This window comes from Pectinophora gossypiella, chromosome 3, assembly GCF_024362695.1.
Source record: "Pectinophora gossypiella chromosome 3, ilPecGoss1.1, whole genome shotgun sequence".
Lineage (NCBI taxonomy): Eukaryota > Metazoa > Arthropoda > Insecta > Lepidoptera > Gelechiidae > Pectinophora > Pectinophora gossypiella.
Window position 1 is genome coordinate 13,102,909 of NC_065406.1, and position 22,486 is coordinate 13,125,394.

General features: G+C 38.0%; 1 protein-coding gene across 1 annotated transcript; it reads right to left on the bottom strand.

Annotated features, from left to right (window-relative positions):
- Positions 1–5,213: 5,213 nt before the first annotated feature.
- LOC126379521 (gustatory receptor for sugar taste 64f-like) lies at positions 5,214–12,116 on the bottom strand. The gene is made up of 7 exons (XM_050028314.1): positions 11,945–12,116; positions 11,644–11,792; positions 8,786–8,934; positions 7,649–7,699; positions 6,436–6,598; positions 5,893–5,982; positions 5,214–5,270 (listed from the first exon to the last, which is right to left on the bottom strand). The coding sequence occupies exons 1-7, from the start codon at positions 12,114–12,116 to the stop codon at positions 5,214–5,216; spliced, it is 831 nt and encodes a 276-aa protein (XP_049884271.1).
- Positions 12,117–22,486: the final 10,370 nt, after the last annotated feature.

Genomic DNA, 22,486 nt, shown 5'->3' on the forward strand with positions numbered 1-22,486 from the left:
GGTTGTGATAAGCTGTAGTAGTTTTAGGCGGATGAGACGTTTGTTATGTAAAAATTGACGATTCAAAGTGTAACTATGTTACCTACTGAATAAAGATATTTTTGAATTTGAATTTGACTCCTTCGAGAGATATTACATCTTTTCACCAATCATTCGTCAATCATCACTTTTTATTCAAACAAAAATCGACCTGTACTACACACTGTTATTACTGTATTATGATCGTTATTTGTAGTCGTATGCTGATTGACGGAATAACGTGGTAATACCACGGTAAAACTACGATCACACCATAGACAAAATTATAACCGACGAAGATTAGAAAAATCGACCTTGTTAATATTGCATTGTGATCATTATTTGCAGAGTCGTATGCTGATTGATTCCGTCGGCATTATTTGTCTATGGTGTGATCGAGGTTTCACCATGGTATTCCCAAGGTATTTCTTAGTATTCTTCTGGTGACTTGTATTTTTACCCACACTGTAAAGAATTCTGCCATGAGATAATATATGTCTGTCCAATTAGATAAAATTGTATTTTCATTTTGCAGGAACATTTCAATGCTGATACATTTCGGACGCAATATTTGAGAATTGTGAAGCTTGTGAATTGTTTTAATTCACATTTCGGTATTTACATTCTTACTTCATTTGGGACTAACCTGTATTGGATTTGTACGCAACTTTTCTACAGCCTCAAGTAAGTATTTATAAACCTACTCCTTAACTAGTTTTAAGTGTCTTACATTTCAAATATGTTCAAACTTTAATACTAAAAAGTTAATGTAACGTCTTAAACCTAAGAAATAAAGATTTTATCTATCTATGTAACTAACAAGATATAATGATTTTTTCACCTGTGGTAGCTTTATAATTGGCGTTTGTTTACACATATAAATATCTACTTTGTAAAAGAGGCTGTAAGCTACCCGAATAAAATAAAATAAAATAAAATAATAAAGATTAATAAGCGTAGACCGGTCACTCCCCGCCCCGCACCAATTCGTATCAGATGCCGAGCTACATTTACTTCACCCCCTCTCACGGGTATTTTTAGTCTAAATGGCCGTTCGTCGCTTAGGAGTAAGGGAGAGCTTGCGCGGACGACAGACATGTCTCGCTTGCATTTACACGATACGAATGAGATTTTTGTATCAAGTGTCCATGGTAATAGTAACCATATTCATAGATCAGATAGAATTTCGTCTAGCTTCGCCGAAATATATTTTGGGTAAGCCTCATTAATTGATAAGTGACGATATAGGCGTAAGACATTTTCTTTGTAATTGCCTAGATCAGTTTACCTTTATAATATCTTATAATATAGGAGGCAAATGGGCTCAAATACTATTTCTGTTATAAAGCACTCAAAAAGTGGCTTCTCTGAGAATTATGGTTACAATATGCACAAGTAGTTAATGCAATTTTTGGCAAATCTACAATAAGTCACGTAATTTACAAAATCTACAAAAAAAAAATACCTATTTCCCACCGGTGTAAGCAGAGATTATGCAATTCCATTTGCTTCGATCCTGACACACTTCTCAATTGCTTTCTTCACATTCATCGATCGTTTCATACCAGGATACCGATTCAGAGTGGCTCATGACTAATCCTTGTTCAGTGTACACCGCTTGTAACCCATTAATATTCCTAGGTCGGCCATTGATCTCACCATAATTGCGATTAAAGTAATCAAAATTCATCCTAGGTATCACAAAGCGAATTTGAACATATTCCCACTGTTGTAAAGCCTTCGTAACAAAGACATACACGTAGTAACAACGTCGTGGTCATGCGCCAACTTCTGTCTTTTTTATTATTTAAATTATTTTCAGCAAAACTAACACAGGACATATCGTACCCTATGATTGCAAGGATCATATTTTACAAAAGCAAGTATAATTTGAAAACTTTCTTTTTTCATCATAAATTAATATCCTTTTTAAGAAGAGATTGTGTTTGCAATTTGCGATTTAAACAACGACTGTTATTTATATGGTTTGTAATCAATCTATCGATTCAGGATTCTGAACCTTAAAAGGAAATAATGGAACTCTTATCTTCTATCGTGTGGGTTGTGAGGCGGAGTACCAACCTCATCAACCCTGGTGTCAGGGTTACTATTGAGCCGCCAAAGGCCCCTGACATGGGACATGTATCGACTACTTATTACGTCAGTAAGTAGTAACCGGGACCAACGGCTTAACGTTCGTTCCGAAGCACGAATCATCTTACTTTCGGACAATCAGGTGATCAGCCTGTAATGTCCTAACTGAACATGGAACCACAAAGTAATTTTTGTGATATGGTGATATATTGGGATTCGAACCCAGGACCTCCGGATTGTGAGCCCAACGCTCAACCACTGGACCACGGAGGTCGTTACATGGAACTTTTATAGGATCACTTTATTGTCCGTCCGTCTTCTCGTCTGTCGATAGACAAGTCCCCTTTTTCTCGGGAACGCTTGGAGGTATCAAGTTCAAAACATCTGAAGGGATAAATCCCATAATTAGAAAGAAAGAAAGAAACGTTTATTACAAAGGAACACCACAGTAACAAATATAAAAAAATAAAAAAAATGTATTTTATATAAAATGGAGTAACACATTACTTACAATCAAAACACATAATAAAATAATATAAAAAATATTTTTTAGTTGTTCCATCACAAAAAACATTATGTTTTTGCCGTTACAAAATTTGCAGTTGGTAAACTAAACGCGAAGTATTTCGAATTTCAATTGCATTGTTTTTCAACGGCAAAGTCAAAGCCTCGACACCATCAGTGCGCGTGTCAGACACGAACTTGATAGGCTTTTTTATTTTTTCAGAACCCTCCACGGAGTTGAGCATACAATCTACTTCTCGTACTCATTCTCCTTCATAGTGGCACGAACTCTACTAGTACTCCTCTTGGCTGCGAGAGTAAACTCTACCTCTAGAGCACCTATCATGTTGTTATATGAAGTGCCTAACACCAAATATAGTACTGAGGTAAGTATTCAAATTATAATTAAGTGATTTGGTAAAATCATCGTTATGAAAGTTTTAAAAACACATCCACAAACCCGCAGTGGAGCTGCATGGTGGAGTATGCTCCATATCCCCTCCGGTTAATCCAGGGGAGGATAGTGCAGCAGTGGGACGTATATAGGCTGTTTATGTTATGTTATGTATGAAAATTTTGGTGTTTTTATTTGATTATTTTCAGTTCCCTGAATCATCCCTCAAAGTTTTCGTTAAGATATCACTAATACCTTATATTAATATCCTCAGGTGGAGAGATTTATCAATGAAATCAATACTTTGAAAGTGGCAATGAGTGGCTATGGATTTTTCTACGTCACACGGACTATGATACTAACTGTAAGTACTAAGAGATAATTATCACCGAATTCCACTCTGATTCGATGAAAGAATCAAATTCAAAATTCAAATTCAAATATACTTTTAAGATCTGTATTTTCATTTTTTTTTTTTTACAGCTCGTGGGATCAATTATAACGTATGAGTTGGTTTTATTGCAGTTCAATAGTTCTAGATAAAGAAAAAGTTTATGGACAATAAAGGAATCTCCATGAATTGGCCTTTCTTTAAAACATCCTGGATTTTATAGTTTTAAGTAAGCGTAGGCCATCCTTTTCACACATAAAGAGGTTCTTTGTTTAAAAACAGCCAACATTTTTACAGTGAACACCGTTAAAAGACTACGGCGTTACCGTTCAATACAATGTGTATTTTCAAGCCAGGTGAATTATTCTGTACGATTAAAACGAGTTCCCTTTTACGCTTCAAAAATGAAAGCGTTCGATTATTTCTTTATTTGAGTTCACCCGTGAAGAGGACGGGTATTCTTGCCAAGTTTTCGATTGATTCGGGTCTGGGGTCCCATGATTGGTGCTAGGCGCAGCTTTTGAATTTAAACAAAACATTGACTTTGACTTCCGTTATTGAATCCGTACTAGGACGATCAGAGCCACAAGAGGTAAGGCAAGTATTTATTTTAACGTGACTTATTTTGATGATATAAGAGACGGCGAACGTCATGTCTTATAAGGAAGTGATAAGGCATTTGATGGACAAGAATGGATAATGCTACACTGACAACAGCGTTGCTCTTAAATCAATGGTGATGATTGTGGATTTGTTCCAGATCGTAGAAAACATAATATTTAAAACATCAATCTATAACATGATGGAGCATATTTTTAACTTCTTTTCAATCAATCTTAGGACTTCGTATATACCATCGGATCCTGTTACAAATGTGGCGGTATGGTCCGGTAGCCACCGATAACGATAGAAGCCATTTTCACACTGTTTACACAACCCTTCTTCTTGTTCTATCGTGTGGGTTGTGAGGTGGATTACCAACCTCATCAAACCTTAGGGCTATTACTGAGCCGCCAAATGCCCCTAACATGACTCATGGAACGATTACTCACTTACATCAGTAAGTAAAATAGTAACCGGGACCAACGGCTAACTCGCCTTCCAAAGCACGGAAAATCTTACTTTCGGACAATTAGGTGATCAGCCTGTAATGTTCTAAACAAACTAGGGATCACAAAGTGATTTTTACGATATGTCCTCACCGGTATACGAACTAGGGACCTCCGGATCGTTAGCCCAACAGCTCTCAACCACTGGACCACGGAAGTCCAAACACACAACCCTAAAAGCTGAAGAGTTGCGTAGTTCACAAAAAAATATATTTAAATGCTCCAGCGAACGAAGATCCTGTTGTATCGAATCACTTCACTTGTTTGAATATTTTATAAGCCTTTGCCCCTGTCACGCTTGCGAAAGACCATTGTTTTTAAAACTTATGGGGTTTAGTGGTTGGGTTTACGATCTCGAGATCCGGGGTCGATTCCCAATGAGGACTATGTCGAAATGCCTTTGTGAGACTGTAAGATGATTTCTTACTTCGAAAGTACGTTAAGCCGTTGGTTGCGGCTACTAGCTTTAAGACACATTCACCAACCTGTGGTAGAGCAGTGTGGTGGAGTATAACCCGCACCCCACCGGATGATAGAGGGGAGGCCTGTGCCCAGCAGTGGGACGTATGATTTGAATTGCGTACTTATGGATTGAAGGTAGAATTCATGCATGACAGAAATCAGTCATGTTTTTGTTCAGTTGTGAGTGAGCATTTAAAACGAATATAGAATTGTTAACAATTTATTTACGATTAATACTGTTTTATTTATCGGAAAATTGCAGCAAAACTAACTCGTAAGTAAACACTGTAGCCACCATCTGAAAACCAAAATATAATTATCTTAGTTACTCATCCTAAAGAACAGACACAGACAGACAGGTACATTACATTTAATACAGGACAGAAACCACACGGAAATCAATAAGTACATAGACAAAAAAAAATAAATACCAAAACAAAAAGAAAAACAAACCAAAATTATAAAAACAATAATAATAAAACTAAGTATTCTAAATGCAACGCACTGACGGCCCGATCTTGCCTAAAGGCAAGGATTCCTGCAAAAAATTCCTAATTTTATTTTAAATTATACCTGTTATTTTCTTATCCGCCGAAAACGAAAATAAATAACAGAATGAATTTTAAACCCGGGCGAATCAAATAGACATTTCGTTATTAGAATCATGTTTGACATGTGCCGTCAATTAGGTCGGATTATTTTACAATGTAAAATTTTGAGAAGGTTAGTTCTCTTCTGCATAACCATGTCGAAGCATAAATTTGGCGTGTGTTCTATAAATCTAATGCCTGTCGATTACCCATTCCTTTCCTTTTCGGCTGTTAAGAAAATGACAGGTATAACTAAAGCAAAAATAGATGGTGTGTTCTGGAATTAGCAACAATAGTTGCTCAAAGACACTTAGAATGTTACATACTTACAGTAAGAATCATGCTTCGTGTGACATAGAAGAAGTGTTGACCGCTAAGAGCAATATTGTTTGCATGCATTTGTTCCACGAATCGACGAGCCTAGAAAAAATAAATTATAATTAAGATAAAATAATAATAAAAATGTTATAGTTATTAAAATATAATTTATTTGTAATTTATTTATAACTAATGTATTATAAATTATTAATATTACTAAATTTTATATTAAATTTTATTTAATAAGTTTACAGACCGCTGGGTTTTCCTAATAATACGTTGAAAATTTAAATATATTAATAACAAATTCATGGAATAAGTGCTGATAAGATTTAAAATACTGACAGTTTTAAAAGAAGCACATTTTTCGAAGAAAAATAAATTTTATTTCTAAATTCAAAACATGTTTGTGGTTCATAAATATGAACGACCTCTCCGGTTGATTGAAGGTAGACATAATGCTAAATTACGTATAGAATATAATATAATAATGGAGTTAAATGGATACTGCACATAATACAATCGCGGTAATTCAACTATGGTTAATAACTGTACCTCCTTACTATAGCAGCACGAAGGAACTTCATACAACGCTAGCAGAGGCGCGCGAGCAGATGTATGGACTTTAGTCGCAAAAAATGCAGTGAGCACTGCGCGTGCGATCAGGAATAGTGTTGAGAAGTGGAAGTAGGCTGCACGGTCTAAACTGTTTAGCGTTCTGTAACAAAGTGTTATTTATTAAGTAGTTATTTATTTATTTGGCAAATACACTAAATAGGCTATATTAGTATTACTGTGCGTCTGATGTATTTGTAATACTAATGATGATGAAAAAGGAAATTCAGGCTGACTGGCTTGCTTAATGTATTAAATAAATACATTGAATACACACGAGGACACATACATACTGGTCCTGATTTGGATTTTGAATTTTGTCGGGTTATTGGCCAATGTAAAATTTTGGAAGGCAATAATAAATTGACGTTTGTTTATTCGTTTGTGTCATAAATTTTATGCCTGTCGATTACCCGTCATTTTCCTTTTCAGCGTATGACAAAATGACAATATTGGATTACTTAAAATTAAATTAGATATATGAATCAGCGTCAATATATGACCTGGTAGAGCCCTAAGAGACCATAAGAACTTAAGATATATAATGTATTGAGCCTTAGAAAGACCCTGCCTATCCTGTGCGACAGGGGTACTAGAAAAATTACTTGGGGGGTTAAAAAGGCCACATAAAAGCAATTCATCTAGCAAACCTATATAGCTATTTGACATTTGTTTGCATTGCGCACTTACTTTAATATGCGCAAATGTCAAATTGCAATATTGCGTTATAAGATGGTGATATAATAATATATTATCTTATTCTAGTATCCCTGCCGTACAGGATAGGCAGGGTCTTTCTAAGGCTTATTACATTATATATCTTACGTTCTTATGGTCTCTATCTTGCCCGAAATAGGGCCCTACGAGGTATATGGCGCTAATTTCAAGTAATCCAATACCTGTCATTTTGTCATCCGCTGAAAAACAAAATGACGGGTAATCAACAGGCATAAAATTTATGAGACAAACGAATAAAAAAACGTCAATTTATTATTACATTCCAAAATTTTACATTGGCCAATAACCCGACAAAATTATGAAGTTGACAGTCATCCGCTGAAAAGCAAAATGACAGGTAATTTGCAATTTTGCTTTATTAGATGAATTGCTTCCATGTTGCCTTTTTAACTCCCTGTCTACGTTTAATACTTACTCGTTGATTTTTACATCGTCACAAAGGGCAGTTGCGTGTGCTAGTTCTTTCCTGGAAATGTTATTGTAATTTTAATAAGTTCTAGAATAAAAAAAAAATACGATTTCTAATCCTAAATAGGAGTATGTACCTAAATATTCTACAAATCGAACGGAATTTAACATTCGATTTAAGAATGAGAGACTTTCCAGGCTATTTTCACCAAAAACAATACAGATGGGGTTGTACCTCTCCTCCGGTTGATTGAGGGGAGGCCTGTGCCCAGCAGTGGGACATAATATAGGCTATTTATTTTTCTCATTACTCGGGTACATAATTATTCCAAAATAAATCGCAGAAGCATACATAAAAATAATTGTTGCTTATTTGGATCACATTATGTATAGAATTGCTACCTATATTGCTTCTCTCTATTTTGATCAGAATAATAAAGGGTTATGAAGACTATAGAGAACCGGAGAGGAAATATGATTGGCCACCTGATACGACACGATTCATTTTAACAAACATTATAGAAGGAAAAATTGAAGGGAAGAGAGGAAAGGGTAGACCTAGGATAACATTTATGAAACAAATAAAAGAGAAGGTGCAGGTCGTGTCGTATCGGGAGGTGAAGGTTTTGGCGGGAAGAAGAGAGGAATGGCGGTTACTCCACCGACAAGAGCGCAGCTCTTAAATAGAGAGAGAGAATAAAGGGTGGAAGATGTAACTGTAAATCCTTTGTTTAGCAACAAAAGAACAGCATATACAACATTGATAACTATATTATCAACGCTGGTATGTTTGGCTATTAACAGCCTCCGTGATCTAGTGGTTAGAGCGTTAGGCTCACGATCTGGAGGTCCGGGTTCGATTCCGGATGGAGACATTGTCGAAATCACTTTGTAAGACTGTCGTTAGTTTGGTAAGGACATTGCAGGCTTGAATCACCCGATTGTGATTATCCGAAAAAATAAGATGGTCTCGTGTTTCGGAAGGCATGCTAAGCCGTTGGTCCCTGGATATTAGCCCAAACACCTTCAGCAACTCGCAGTGGAGCAGCGTGGTGGAGTATGCTCCATACCCCCTCCGGTTGATGAGGGGAGGCCTGTGCCCAGCAGTGAGACGTATATAGACTGTTTATGTAACGTCAGTTACCTGAGAATTTTAAACAGCTGAACGCATATAAGGGCCATGTTACTTCCAAATGAGAACAGCACGAAAGAGCTGATGTTTTCGTCTATTATCTTGGCTAATTTCGTCAACTTTGTATAGTGGATTCTCAACACGTTCCAGATGCTTGGTGACTGGAAATGAATTAAAAATATTATAAGTGTCAGAAAAGCCGCTTGTGTGTCAGCGTATTTAAATTTGAATGGTGCTTAATAATTGATTCCCTATCATTGCCGCTTAGTGTCTGCCACTACACATTAAGAATAATTTAACTTTGTTTTTTTTTTAAATAAGTATAATTTTTTTAAATAATTTTCTTTTCAAAGTACCTGCATTTCTTTATTATTATATTTTTATGTATATTTGTACGCCTGCATGCAGGCCGAACACATCACAACATTGTTATTTAACTTATTTTACCACCTTTTTGTATTTTATGTGTTTTCGCAAATAAATTGATTTGATTTGATTTAATACGGTTCACACTAGCGTCCACCCACCAGTGGGAAAGTTCAGTGGGTGGACGGGTCGGGAGAGACATTTGCTTCCTATCTAGTTCAGATATTAAATAACATTGTCAGCCTATTTATAGCGTCATTATGCCATTATTTATCTGAAACATTGACAACTAAAATTTCTTGGAAACTAATTGTTGTCGACATCTTTTTTTACCGACCTATGTGTTTTAAGTTTGAGGGCAGTAATGGAGAAGCAATTTAGCCTCAGAAATATTTCCCTTACTAGAAGCACCTTGGTTCTAGCATTATTTCAACTTTAAATACGCCAAGACGCCGAATTGGGTCGTGTACTAGGTTCAAGATAAATTATGAAATTCTGATTACTAAATAAAGACACATCTAAAACTAACGAAAAACATTTTCTTTTTTCTATTAAACTTATTTATGAATTTTAATCAAGAAAAACGTAATAATAAGTCCGACATTTTGTCACGTTTTTCTATGACGTCACAGAGTGCTTTTTCATACAAATTCCATAGTAATTTCGTGTTTTGACGTTTAGTAAAAAGTAACTGATTTGACTAGTTGGAAACTAGCCTATTATCGGCCATTTTGACACTCACAAAATAATAAATACATAATGTTTACACGACAACAGAAATATGATATTTTGAAAAACCGGTACAAACCCACTTACACCAGCAGTATTATTAAGTAGCTTGGCTGTAAATACCTTGGCTACAAATAGCTTAGCTACAAGTAGCTTGGCTACAAATAGCTTTGTTGCAAGTATCTTGGCTACAAGTTGATGACTAGTGAATTTGCCACTTAATTAGAAATCAATGCGTAAGTTTATGTACTACAAAACAATATTCACCTTATCTTTGTACAAATTAATCAAGCCGTTTAACTCCTCAAAGTAAGCACTCAGGTAGAAACTGATGACTATAATAAGCACGTCGGTAAAGTTTGCCACGAAAATAATTTGAACGTAGATCAACTGGAAAACAAATTAATTAGGCAAGTTAGTGTTTGGAAGGATAATAATATTCTTAAGGACCACAGTATCTATAATAACACTGTGGTCATGTGGTACACCGGTTTGCTTCTGAAACATTTCAAACATCGTCTCAAATAATGATTACTAACATAAACTTGACGACATGGACGCTTGCCGCAGGGACTGGCCGGAGTACGCACAGGACCGCGAAAAATGAAAAGAGGCAGGCGAGGTCTTTGCCCAGCAGTGGGATCTTGTAGGCTAGCCATAGATTAGACTTACATAAACTTCCTACATACGTTCCTCTGCGGGGCACAGGCCTCCCTTTAATTAACCGGAAGGTCTATGCTTCAGAGTTCATTTTATGAACCAAAAACATAGTATGTGGCTTTTGATCGCAATCGCGCCTGAATGGATTCATTATTAGGAATTATTAGGAGTTTGTCATAGCAACACTCGAACGTTTTAAATATTACCTATCAATAAAAAGGAAGAATTACAGTTCATCGAGTCTATGATTACGCTTAAATGGATTCGCAGATGACTGACGATGATAAAAATGTAATATCCTAGTCACCTTTCTACTCAGCCTTTGCACGTCCTGACAATAAAACATTTCACAGCAACGCGTCTGTACGCCCGTAGGTAGGCGGAGATTTATAATGTACAGGTTTTAGTGACACCGTAACGAAGAAAATGGAACGTCCACTTGATTGTACTTGTTTAGTATTCATTCACTTACTTATTCATATTAAATTCATCATTCATCGATCCCCGGTCGGTTCATCGGTCATTCATCGGTCCCCATTATTAACCCCCCCGATCAGATGATCGGGGGGGGGGGTTAATAATGGCCACATCGAAGCAATTTATCTAAGAAAGCAATATTGCTATTTGACATTTGTTTGCATTGCGCATGTCCTTTATATATGCACAAATGTCAATTGCAATATTGCTTTCAGATGAATTGCTTCGAAGTGGCCATTTTAACCCCCCTGTTCATTTACCCTCTGCAGCGTCAACGTGTGATGTGTTTGTTGTAATTATTTCGAAAATGATTTATTAAAACTTTAAGTTTTTGCTACACCGCAACGTAAATTGAAAACGCGTTATTGTTTTAGATATAATTGATAGTATTTAATAAAAAAAAAATATTTTTATGCAGCTTAAAGCACAATGTGAGACAGATTTTTAAAAACAAAAAAACAGTACACAAAAAAAGAAACAAAAAAAATTATCTATTTTTTTTTTCATAAAAGTTCCAACAGGATATTCGAATTGATATCAACTCAGAATCCCCTCAGAGTTTCCGTTACGGTGTCACTAACACCCTGTGCACACCTAGCCTTCATCAGAAATTAAAAAAAAAAATGTTTATGTCTCACCTGCAATATCATAAACTTCCAAACACTGAATGAGATGTAAGCAGCTGGAGCAGGCATGGTGTATAGATAATACGACTCCATCAAGGAATCTCCCTGGTAGCAAGCTTCAGTCAATCTCGAGTAGAACTTGATACTCAAGGCGTGTTCCACTGAAATGTCCACAACATTTAATCATCCCCTTAGCATTATCCCGCTTATCTAACCTGAAGATTTGACAGGTCCGGTTGTTTACAGAAGCGATTGCCTGTCTGACCTTCCAACTTGCGAAGGGAAAACCAGCCCAATACAGGTTCAGTCATACCTCGGAATACGCATTTCTCGGGAATGTGGGTTTCATGTTTGGGCACTATTAGCCGCGCGGCAATAGCGGTCTCATTACCAGCAGCGCTGCTGTACCGCTGCTGTCGCGCGACTGTCGCTCTGTAGTCGCACGTTTCTTTATGTATGAATTTATGAAGTATGGATGAGCCCATTAAGAAATTTCCCTGGTAACATGCTTCTGTCGATCGTGTGAACCTACTACTCAGCCAAGAGCGTGTTCCACACTTCCACTGAAATGTCGACAAGATTTATCGCTCTACAAGTGATACACCGACAGCCAAAAGAAGTTGCCTAATTTAAGAAGTTTTAAGGGAAGAATGCGTGAACTTGTGAAAAGCTGTATTATAAATGTAATTTACTTAATTGTCATCATCATCATCATCAATTTAAGAGCCACGCTCTTGTCGATGTAGCATTTTCCATTCCAGTCTATCAAAGGCCAATTCCTTGACTTCCCTATAAGACACGACGTTAACCTTTTCTTTAATCTGTTCCATGTAAGCTCTTCTTGGTCTTCCCATTCCTCTCTTTCCTTCTAGCTTTCCTTCTATGATGTTTTTAATAAAATCGTCGTGTCTTATTAGGTGTACAAACACCTTGCCTCTTCTGGTAATAAACTAACTAAAATAAAGTTTACTAAATATAGCATTTAATATGAAGACCATAATGATAATAGGATTTTAATCTACTTGAATTTGAAAGCTTTTTGTGTTTCAATAAAGGTAATAAATCCTTTAAAAAAATTAAGAGTCTAATTTATAACAGAGGCAATTTTCCTGTCTGTAAGTGTAAAGTGTAGTCTCAGCGAAGTCTGCTATAGATATCACGTGTACATCATATTTAGGGATGTACAATGTACACAGATGTAAATGACACGAGGTTGTTACACTCTGTTACCAAGGGCATGCATACATCGTTACTTTGGCTTAAAGACCCTGCATTCTTTTTGTCGTGATTTCTTCTATATTTGACTACGATTGCATTAACTATTTATTTATTTTAAGTTACAGAAAAGAAAACACGGTAAAAGAAAAAAGAGTAGGAGCGCGTAACCACGTGGCTCTTTCTGTTTATTGGCTGATATTTATGGGAAAGGTTACCAATGGTACCATTTTGGGCACCACCTTTGGAACCTACCGAATTTTGACAGGACTAAAACTAGCTCTGTCCCTTTCTTGCAATTATTGTAAATGAAAGGACGGCACAAGAACTGTCAAACTAAAATTAAGTTATGTCTGTGCCCAAGAACATGCACCACTATCGCATGCCTTCAGGGGCGCAGACCGCTTAGTAACTTTCGTCGAAGGCTTACCGTTGTTGCTGCTTGAAAGCTTTGGAAAATGGTCTGGCTATTAGCCAAAACACCTCCACCAACCAGCAACGGAGCATTGTAGTGGAGTATGATCCAAACTCACTTCTGTAGTTTTTGTATTGAAAGGAAGCAGTGGGACATACATACATGGTGTTAGTGACATCGTAACAAATACTGAGGGGGAGGATCCAGACCATGATTCTGACTTAATATCAAGTGAAATTTTCTGTCGCAAATTCATGTTTTTTTTTTGTGTTTCTTTTTAATTATTTGCAATTCTATATTTTTGCGATGGGAAATTATATTTGATATTAAGTCAACAAATACTGAGGGGGATGATTCAGACCGTGATTCCGAAGTGATATTAAGTGGAATTTCCTGTCGGAAAATTCAAATAAATTTTAATGTTTTTTTTAATTATTTTCAGGTCCATACTTTTGCAACGGAAAATTCCACTTGATAACTACTCAGAATCATGGTCTGAATCATCCCACAAAGTTTTCGTTATGATGTCACTAACACCCTGATAGGTTTAGATAGAAAAGTAATCTCCTTACATAACTATTTATGGTACTCACGCACAGCACTTGAAAAAATGATTCCAGCTGCAATTTTGCAAGGAGTCCCAACGCTCCTGTGGTTGAAAGTGGGCAGACTTGTCTCTATAGTTGACACTTCTTGTACTACAGAAGGCCTGTTTCGAGCCAGCCTTAGGATAATTAGAGAACACAGGGCACCAGATGTATTGACGACGAATTTGTCTGTGGAATTGAATGATATTAAACATCTAATCTAATCTAGCCTACAAGATCCCACTGCTGGGCAAAGGCCTCCGGCCAGTCCCTCCAGCAAGCGTCGAAGTCGTCACGCCATTTTTTTCGAGGTCTACCACGACGCCTGTACCCGTGATGAGACACCCAACGCGTGACGATCCGTGCCCACCGCTCAGGGTACATGCGACAAACATGTCCGGCCCAATCCCATTTGAGTCTGGCGGCTTTTCGTCCCACATCAGCGATTCCCGTTTTTGAACGCAGTGTTGTGTTTCGGACTCGATCAATTCGTTTGACACCTAACACACTACGTTTTATCGCTCTTTGGGAGATCTTGAGCCTGGAGTTTTGACGTTCAGTCAATGATGACCAGGTCTGGGCACCGTAGGTTAGGATAGGCAGAATACACATGTCGATGAGATTTCATTAAACATAAAATTAAATGACATAATATCATGATCGAAACTTGATGACCTTAAGATCGTACGGTCTACTCAAAACTGGCGTGCGTATATGAGACGACTGATGGATGTGGAAAAGGCGAAAGAAGAGAAGCATGAAAGGATTGAAACTAGTTGAAATTCCTAGAGTCGGCTTCGTTATCATGTCGCTCAAGCCATTTCCAGCTATGGTGAATCCTACAATGTCTATTCGGAGTCTACTGTGCTCCAGTAGTTGTGCGTTGGGCTCACGATCCGGAGGTCCTGACTTGGAATACCATTGCGGACATACCACAAAAAATACTTTGTGATCTCTTGTTTGATTAGGACATTTCAGTCTGATCACCTGATCCTCCAAAAAATAAGAAGATCCGTGCTTCGAAAGCCACGTTAAGCCGTTGGTCCCGGTTACTACTTACTGATGTAAGTAATCGTTACTTGAGCCAGATCAGGGGCCTTTGGCGGTTCAATAGTAACCCTGATATCAGGGTTGATGAGGTTGGTAATACACACAATCCAGCTTAAGTTTATGAAACATATGCCACTACGTGTTCTCTACAAGCAACCACGCAAAAAGTGTTTGTGATACGTATTACTGAAGATTGCAAGTATGTTGAAAGCGATGGTTTCGATAGGTGAATGTAAATTGTGCAGATTTACTGACGAACGACTTACTGTTTACGATAATACTTACAAAAGTTTCTTGGGGTAGCTCCGGTTTCGAAGACATGCACCAGAGTGAATATGCTAAATGTGCATTGACCAGCCACACTAGCCAAGAATATTATGGTGTACGGTGACTTTATTATGAACCTGGAAACAACAGAACTTTTCTATTACCAATTGTTATTATTGCATCTTATCTAATTCTAGCCTAAGGTGTCCCACTGCTAGGCAAAGGCTTCCCTCCATTTCTTCCAAGACTCTCTCTGCAGTTTTTCCTCCGTCCACCTTTAGCAGATTATGGGAACAAAGGGAACTGGGCTATTGGGTTGGGGGTTAGTGAACCGGGATACTGGGGCTATGGGGGACTATGGCGCCTGCTTGTGAATGTTAATAACAGAGGTACATTGTGCAGGCGGTGACTCGCCAGTCACTGGATGGGCCACCTATCTAGCCAAAGCGACTACGGCAAGGCATCAACATGGTAGCTCAGGGTGTCGAGAGGTGTACACCGCTTTTTGCGAGGTGGTTTACCCGCCTCACCAACTCGCGACTTATGCCTCTTTCACTTCCACCCTGCGAGCGTATAGCTCTAACGCCCCACTCTGGCCGGCTAATGGAGGCAAGCCAGAGGTGAGAGTCCTGCGGCCCCCGCTGGATTATTATTAAAAGTAAGTATTTAACGTTCACCTACTTACCTGAGATTATTAGCGCAAGGTGACAGTAAGCCGTAAACGGGAAACACACCGAAGCAACGTGCGATAAGTAATATCCGTCTGGTAACAAAGTGTAGCGTATTCTGATTTTTCAAGAAAGGGTTGTATTTCCTCGCCATTTCATCTAACAAGACTTTAATTTAGGAATAAGAAATTTAGCCGTAGAGAGGTTTAGGCGACCACGTGTAGGACGACGCTCAGTGGCTAGGCCCGCTACAAGGTGGACCAACGATCTGGTGAAGGTCGCGGGAAGCCGCTGGATGCGGTCAGCGCAGGACCGATCGTCGTGGAGATCTTTAGGGGAGGCCTATGCCCAGCAGTGGGGGTCGTACGGCTAATAATGATGATGAATGATGAAGAAATTTAGACATAAACTACGGCAATGTAAGCATACATTTTCTTTATTTAAATTTGTTTTTTTTATAACTTAGTTAAGCTGTAGTTTTATTTTGTTTCGTTAACTTTCGTGTATACCTAGTTTATTTGACACATTGGTATTTTGAATTCCGGATTTTTTTTAAATTTATTTATATCATTAAAGGTTTACATTGATAGGTAAACCACTGATACAGTTAAACCACAATTCGGTTTGTGTCAAACAGCAGTAAGTTTGAATGAAATAATAAAGATTTACTACTATAACACCATTTCGATCTGATAACTATATATTTTTATATATCATGTCAGGAAGTTTGGTGTAAATATTATGTACAGGTTGTATTCAAATCTTACAAATCGATACGATCCTGACGAACCGAGGTTCACGCCCAACTGGACACCCTCAAGCCTGTTGTCTTAAATTTTGTACCGGCCAAGTAGTTAATGCCATCTGCGGCAAATATACAATAAGTCACGTCAAAAAAAAGGTACGATCCTGACGATACTTTAGCCATAGAGATGGCCAATCATCAAACAATTCAGAACCCCGATACCGAACCCGCCGGCGTGGTCCACGATATCTCTCATTCAGCGTTTATCGCTGTAGGATCTTTAGGGTCAATTAATTCTTTCAAATGTAATTCTCTCAGGCGCTAGGCGGTGGCGGCGCCCTGACACATGGTTCGAGACCAGCTGGGCACCATCAGGACTGTTGTATTAACATTTGTACCGGATGAGACAACAAATTATCTTAACGACAAATGTACTATAAAATTTGTAATGCCCGGAAGTCCTGGGTTCGAATCCCGGTGGGGACATATCACGAAAATCACTTTGTGATCCCTAGTTTGGTTAGGGCATTACAGGCTGATCTTCGGGCTTCGGAAGGCATGTTAAGCCGTTGGTCCCGGTTACTACTTACTGATGCAAGTACGTAGTCGTTACATGAGGCATGTCAGGGGCCTTTGGCGGCTCAATGATAACCCTGACACCAGGGTAATCCACCTCACTGCCCACACGTTAGAAGAAAAAGTAATGTCCAAAAATTGTAATTTCTCAAACCTCGCCACTATTTTGTCCAACCTATATAAAACTGACAGTTTGCGGCCCAATTCTTTAACAATTTCAGGGTAACCTCTCAATATTTTCTAAACATTAGAAATATTGACAGGTTTATCGCGCCTTCGTATTTGTATGTTGTTATTTAAACATTCCACTGACATTGATAGATTGAAACCGTATCGATGCTCATATTATTATATATAATAAAAAAAGACATTCATTTTTCAGGGTATTGAAGTCTACCCACGGATTCTATAACCATAACACCGACCTGTGAGGTGGACATAATATGTATGAGTGTAATTAGCCAATGAGAATATTAGTGTCACGGGAAAGAAAAATCTCACATGACGCGAGTGGTAGAGCCAAGCAGAAGGGCCTAGGGAAACAAAGGGGTGGTAGATCTTAGTTGATTACCTACTACTTCACTTTTTAAGAACATAAATCACGTTCTATAGAATTAATCGACCCTCGCGGGTCGATAGCGATAACCGCTGATTGAGGGAGATCGTCGACCACGCCGGCGGGGTCGGTATAGGGGTCCTAAAGTGTTTGGTGTCGCGAGCTGATTGGCTGCCTCTATGGCTAGAGTAATCGGGTCGTCGGGATCGTATATTAAGTCCTTCTGACGAAAAAAAATACTGAACTGGTATAAATGCTAAAGGGTTTTCGCCGCAGTAGAGCTTCAACAGATAACTGTTTACACGAGTACTAGTAAAAAAGAGAGGAGTTGAACCGGCGACAGCGCAAAAAGCGCGTTAGGTTAGCCTTTCCATACTCTTTCTTCTATTCCGTGGTCTACAGCAACAGTACTAGAAAATTTGCCCGAAATGACTGATGTCTTTTAAACGTGATTCACAGAAAAGTGGTAAATACCAGACGTGTTATGGGTTGGGCATTGTGAGAAATGTTCCAGTTTATAATCGTCCTTTAAAGTAAACCTAGTTCAGGCGCTGATGGAGAGCGGAGGGTTACCGTTCTATACTTAATATTATTCCTTATAAATGGCTTTACCGTCCCTATGAGGAGAGCTTTATGAAAAGTATGATGATATTTAAATTCGAACTTTAAACTGTGTATTTGTTTAACATAACATAAAAATAATATACAGGTTGTTAGTGTAATCGTAGCAAAAACTTTGAATGAGGATTCAGATCATGATTCTGAGTTGATATCAAGTGGATTTTCACGTCGCAAAAGTATGAAACTAAAAATATTTTTAAAAAAAACTAAAATTTTGATGAATTTTCCGACAGGAAATTCCACTTGATATCAACTCAGAATTATGATGTGAATCATCCCCCTCGGTATTCCTTAGGATGTCACTAACACGCTGTACAGACTATTTATGTTTTTTAATGTAATGTTACGAACATAAGTACATTTACACTACTTTAGATTCGTAATTGCGCACTTAAACTAATTTCCTGGTACACAAAGTTGTTATAATCGCTAAATCTCGTTTGCAACTAGGATATTCCGCAAAAGCAAAATGTTAATACGTGAAAGTTGAAGTCATTAATGGCATCACTCGTGCATTCATCTGATATTCAAAGTTCACTCAATCAAAAAGTACTTGGCCTAAAAACTGAAAGACACGTGCAAAACCCGATATTGACAGTAAAATGAGATACCATTTGATATATTGCATAGAAATAAGGTACAAATTTATGGTTCTGTAGCTTGTTCTCTAAAAATGTATTTTTTCCTGTTAAATGCTTGTTTGGCTGTCGCAATTCTGGCTATTATGTCTTGTGTGCATCTAGAGTCACTGTTTACTATACTTCCAAGATATTTGAAACTATCAACTCTTTCTAATATGTTGTCATTCAGTTTAACAGGTCTATAGTTTGCTGGATGTTTGGATGTTGTCATTATTTTAGTTTTGCTTGCGTTTATCTTTAACTGAAATTTGAAAACCAAAAGCATATTAAAAATAAGGAAACGATTTATTAAATCATATATTTAGAGCATTGCACTCTATGGAAGTGAAACGTGGACTATGACACAGAGAGACAGAGAGAGGTTGGAAGCGTTTGAGATGTGGTGTTGGCGAAGGATGGAGGGTATACGCTGGACTGAAATGGTGTCAAATGAAAAAGTACTGGAAAGAGTTAAAGAAAAGAGAACTATAGAGAACTGGAGAGGAAATATGATTGGCCACCTGATACGACACGATTCATTTATAACAAACAATATAGAAGGAAAAATTGAAGGGAAGAGAGGAAGGGGCAGACCTAGGATAACATTTATGAAACAAATAAAAGAGAAGGTGCAGGTCGTGTCGTATCGGGAGGTGAAGGTTTTGGCGGGAAGAAGAGGGGAATGGCGATTACTCCACCGACAAGAGCACAGCTCTTAAATAGAGAGAGAGAGAGCTTGTTCTCTGCAAATGACTAAATTACACAGACTAATGCAAAGTAGCGTAGATTCCAACTATAAAATCAGTTACTTTTTACTAAACGTCAAACACAAAATTATTATGGAATTTGTATGAAAAAGCGACCTGGGCCTTCATAGAAAAACGTGACAAAATGTCGCACTTTGTATTAATTTTTTCTTTATTAAAATTCATAAATAAGTTATATAAAAATAACATTAGTTATAACTACATAAAGCCAATATTGCTATTTTGAAATTTGTTTGCATTGCGCACTTACTTTTATATACGCAAATGTCAAATTGAAATATTGCTTTTTAAGATGAACTGCTTCGATGTAGCTATTTTAACCCCCCTGTTTTTACTTAGTAATCAGAAAAAAATCGTCAATTGTTGAAAATAGCCAAGTAACCAAGAACAACGGCTTAACGTGCCTTTTGAAGGATAAAACATCTTACTTTCGGACAATCCGGTAGCCTGTAATGTCCTAACCAAATTTGGAATAACAAAGTAATTTTTGTGATGTATCCACCGGGATTCAAACCGCGAGCTCAACGTTTAGCCATTGTACCACGAAGGGTGTATGAAATCCACCTCCTGACATAAACCTTGTCTCCGCGCAGTGCATCGCTACAAAATCCGCGTTGTGTGTGAATCTTAAAAAGAACATAATCTCAAGATTTCTATATGCGCGGGAACATAGCAGCTGCCATATTCCACACGCATTCAGCTGAATGTGTTCTAATAATTTTATTTGCTTCCATTGCAGCACAGAAGCAATGTATATTAGATATATATTACTTTTTAGAACTTAACATAACATAACATAGTAATAATTTCTTATATAATTTTCTTTGTATTCTAAAGCAATAAAGAGTATACAAACAAACAAACAAACATAAACAGCCTATATACGTCCCACTGCTAGGCAAAGGTCTCCCCTCAATCAACCGGAAGGGGTATGGAGCACACTCCACCACGCTGCTCCACTACGGGTTGGTGGTGGTGTTTTTGTGGCTAATATCCGGGACCAACGGCTTTAAGTGTCTATTAGTTTTTCAGACAGTCACGTGATTCAAGCCTACAAAGGACTGTCCCACAATGTAATTTCGACAATGTCCCCATCGGGAATTGAACCCGGACCTCCAGATCGTGGGTCTAACGCTCTAACCACTAGACCACAGAGGCTGTCAAACTGTTGTACCGAGTTATACTCATGTATGTTCCATCTGTTTTGCACGTAGCTATGACAAAAGGCTCATTTGGAATGATTGATGGCTACACGAGAATACAGTCATGATAGACTGACATTTGTATGCTAAAGGGACTTAGTAGCAAAAGACAATGACCCCTATTCTTGCAGACACGTCCTAATTTTATTTTAAGTTATACCCCTCATTTTCTTATCTACCGAAAAGGAAAGGGACGGATGATTGTCAATTGTTAATTTTAAAATTAATGAATAACCCCGGCGAATAAAATAAGCATCTGCGCTGACCTGTCAACTTAATTCTGTCGGGTTAGTGGCTAATATAAAATTTTGGAAGGGTTGTTTAAATTTCTGCCTGAAAACGTGTTTTCCATAAATTTTATGCCTGTCGATTACCCGTCCCTTTCCTTATTGGTGGATAAGAAAATGACAGGTATAAAATAAACTTCGATGGTATGTATTGGAATCAGCACCAATATAATCATCATCCGTGGTCCAGTGGTTGACCGTTGGGGTCACGATCCGTAGGTCCCGGGTTCGAATCCCGGTGGGGACATAATATCGCAAAAATCACTTTGTGATACCTAGTTTGGTTAGGACATTACAGGCTGATCACCTGATTGTCCAAAAAGTAAGATGATCCGTGCTTCGAAAAGCACGTTAAGCCGTTGGTCCCGATTACTACTTACTGATGTAAGTAAGTAGACGTTACATGAGCCATGTCAGGGGATTTGGCGGCTCAATAATAACCCTGACACCAGGGTTGATGAGGTTGGTAATTCACCTCACAATCCACACGATAGAAAAGAGCGTCCACTTAATACTTAATACTGAGTGGGTGGAATTAACTCGTGAAGTTCCCGCGCACACTCATCGAAATGTATCCTACTTATAAAAGACCCTCAGACAAGCTACCCATCGTCTATGGTCTAGACTTTGGAGTCGATAAATTGGATTGATGTGACCCCTAGAATACCATGTCAGTTCATTATAAGTAAATAAACACTGGTGGAATAAAAAATCGGCTCTATTTTGTTACCGGGAAAAATGCTCTACTAATTGTCATTATTGTTTTCTTTTATTTTCTGACTTTGGATACCTTCTCCTTTATAAGAATATCTTTCCTTCACCTATTTAACATAAATACATAAACAGCCTATATACGTCTCACTGCTGGGCACAGGCCTCCCCTCAATCAACCGGAGGGGGTATGGAGCATTCTCCAACACGCTGCTCCAATGCGGTTGATGGAGGTGTTTTTATGGCACATAGCCGGGACCAACGGCTTAACGTGCCCTCCGAAGCACGGAATCATCTTACTTTTTCGGACAATCACGTGATTCAAGCCTGAAAAGTCCTTAACAAACAAAAAACAGTCTCACAGAGTGATTTCGACATTGTCCCCATCGGGAATCGAACCCGGACCTCCAGATCGTGAGACTAACGCTCTAACCACTAGACCACGGAGGCTGTTACCTTCACCTAATGGCACGTAATCATATTTTTGTAGATAGTTTTAAAAAACCGGCTACAGATCTTGAGTCGATTTTTTGTCCATCTGTGTATATTCCAATAATATACATTCATA

What these genes read in the sequence shown, in the direction of transcription:
- LOC126379521 (XM_050028314.1), bottom strand. Translation starts at nt 12,116, where the DNA reads ATGGGCTCATCCATACTTCATAAATTCATACATAAAGAAACGTGCGAC. An exon ending in CAGCTGTTTAAAATTCTCAG is followed by an intron (nt 7,700 to 8,785) that starts GTAACTGACGTT and finishes TAACATTTCCAG; the next exon opens with GAAAGAACTAGCACACGCAA. An exon ending in CACGAAGCATGATTCTTACT is followed by an intron (nt 5,271 to 5,892) that starts GTAAGTATGTAA and finishes TTTGGTTTTCAG; the next exon opens with ATGGTGGCTACAGTGTTTAC.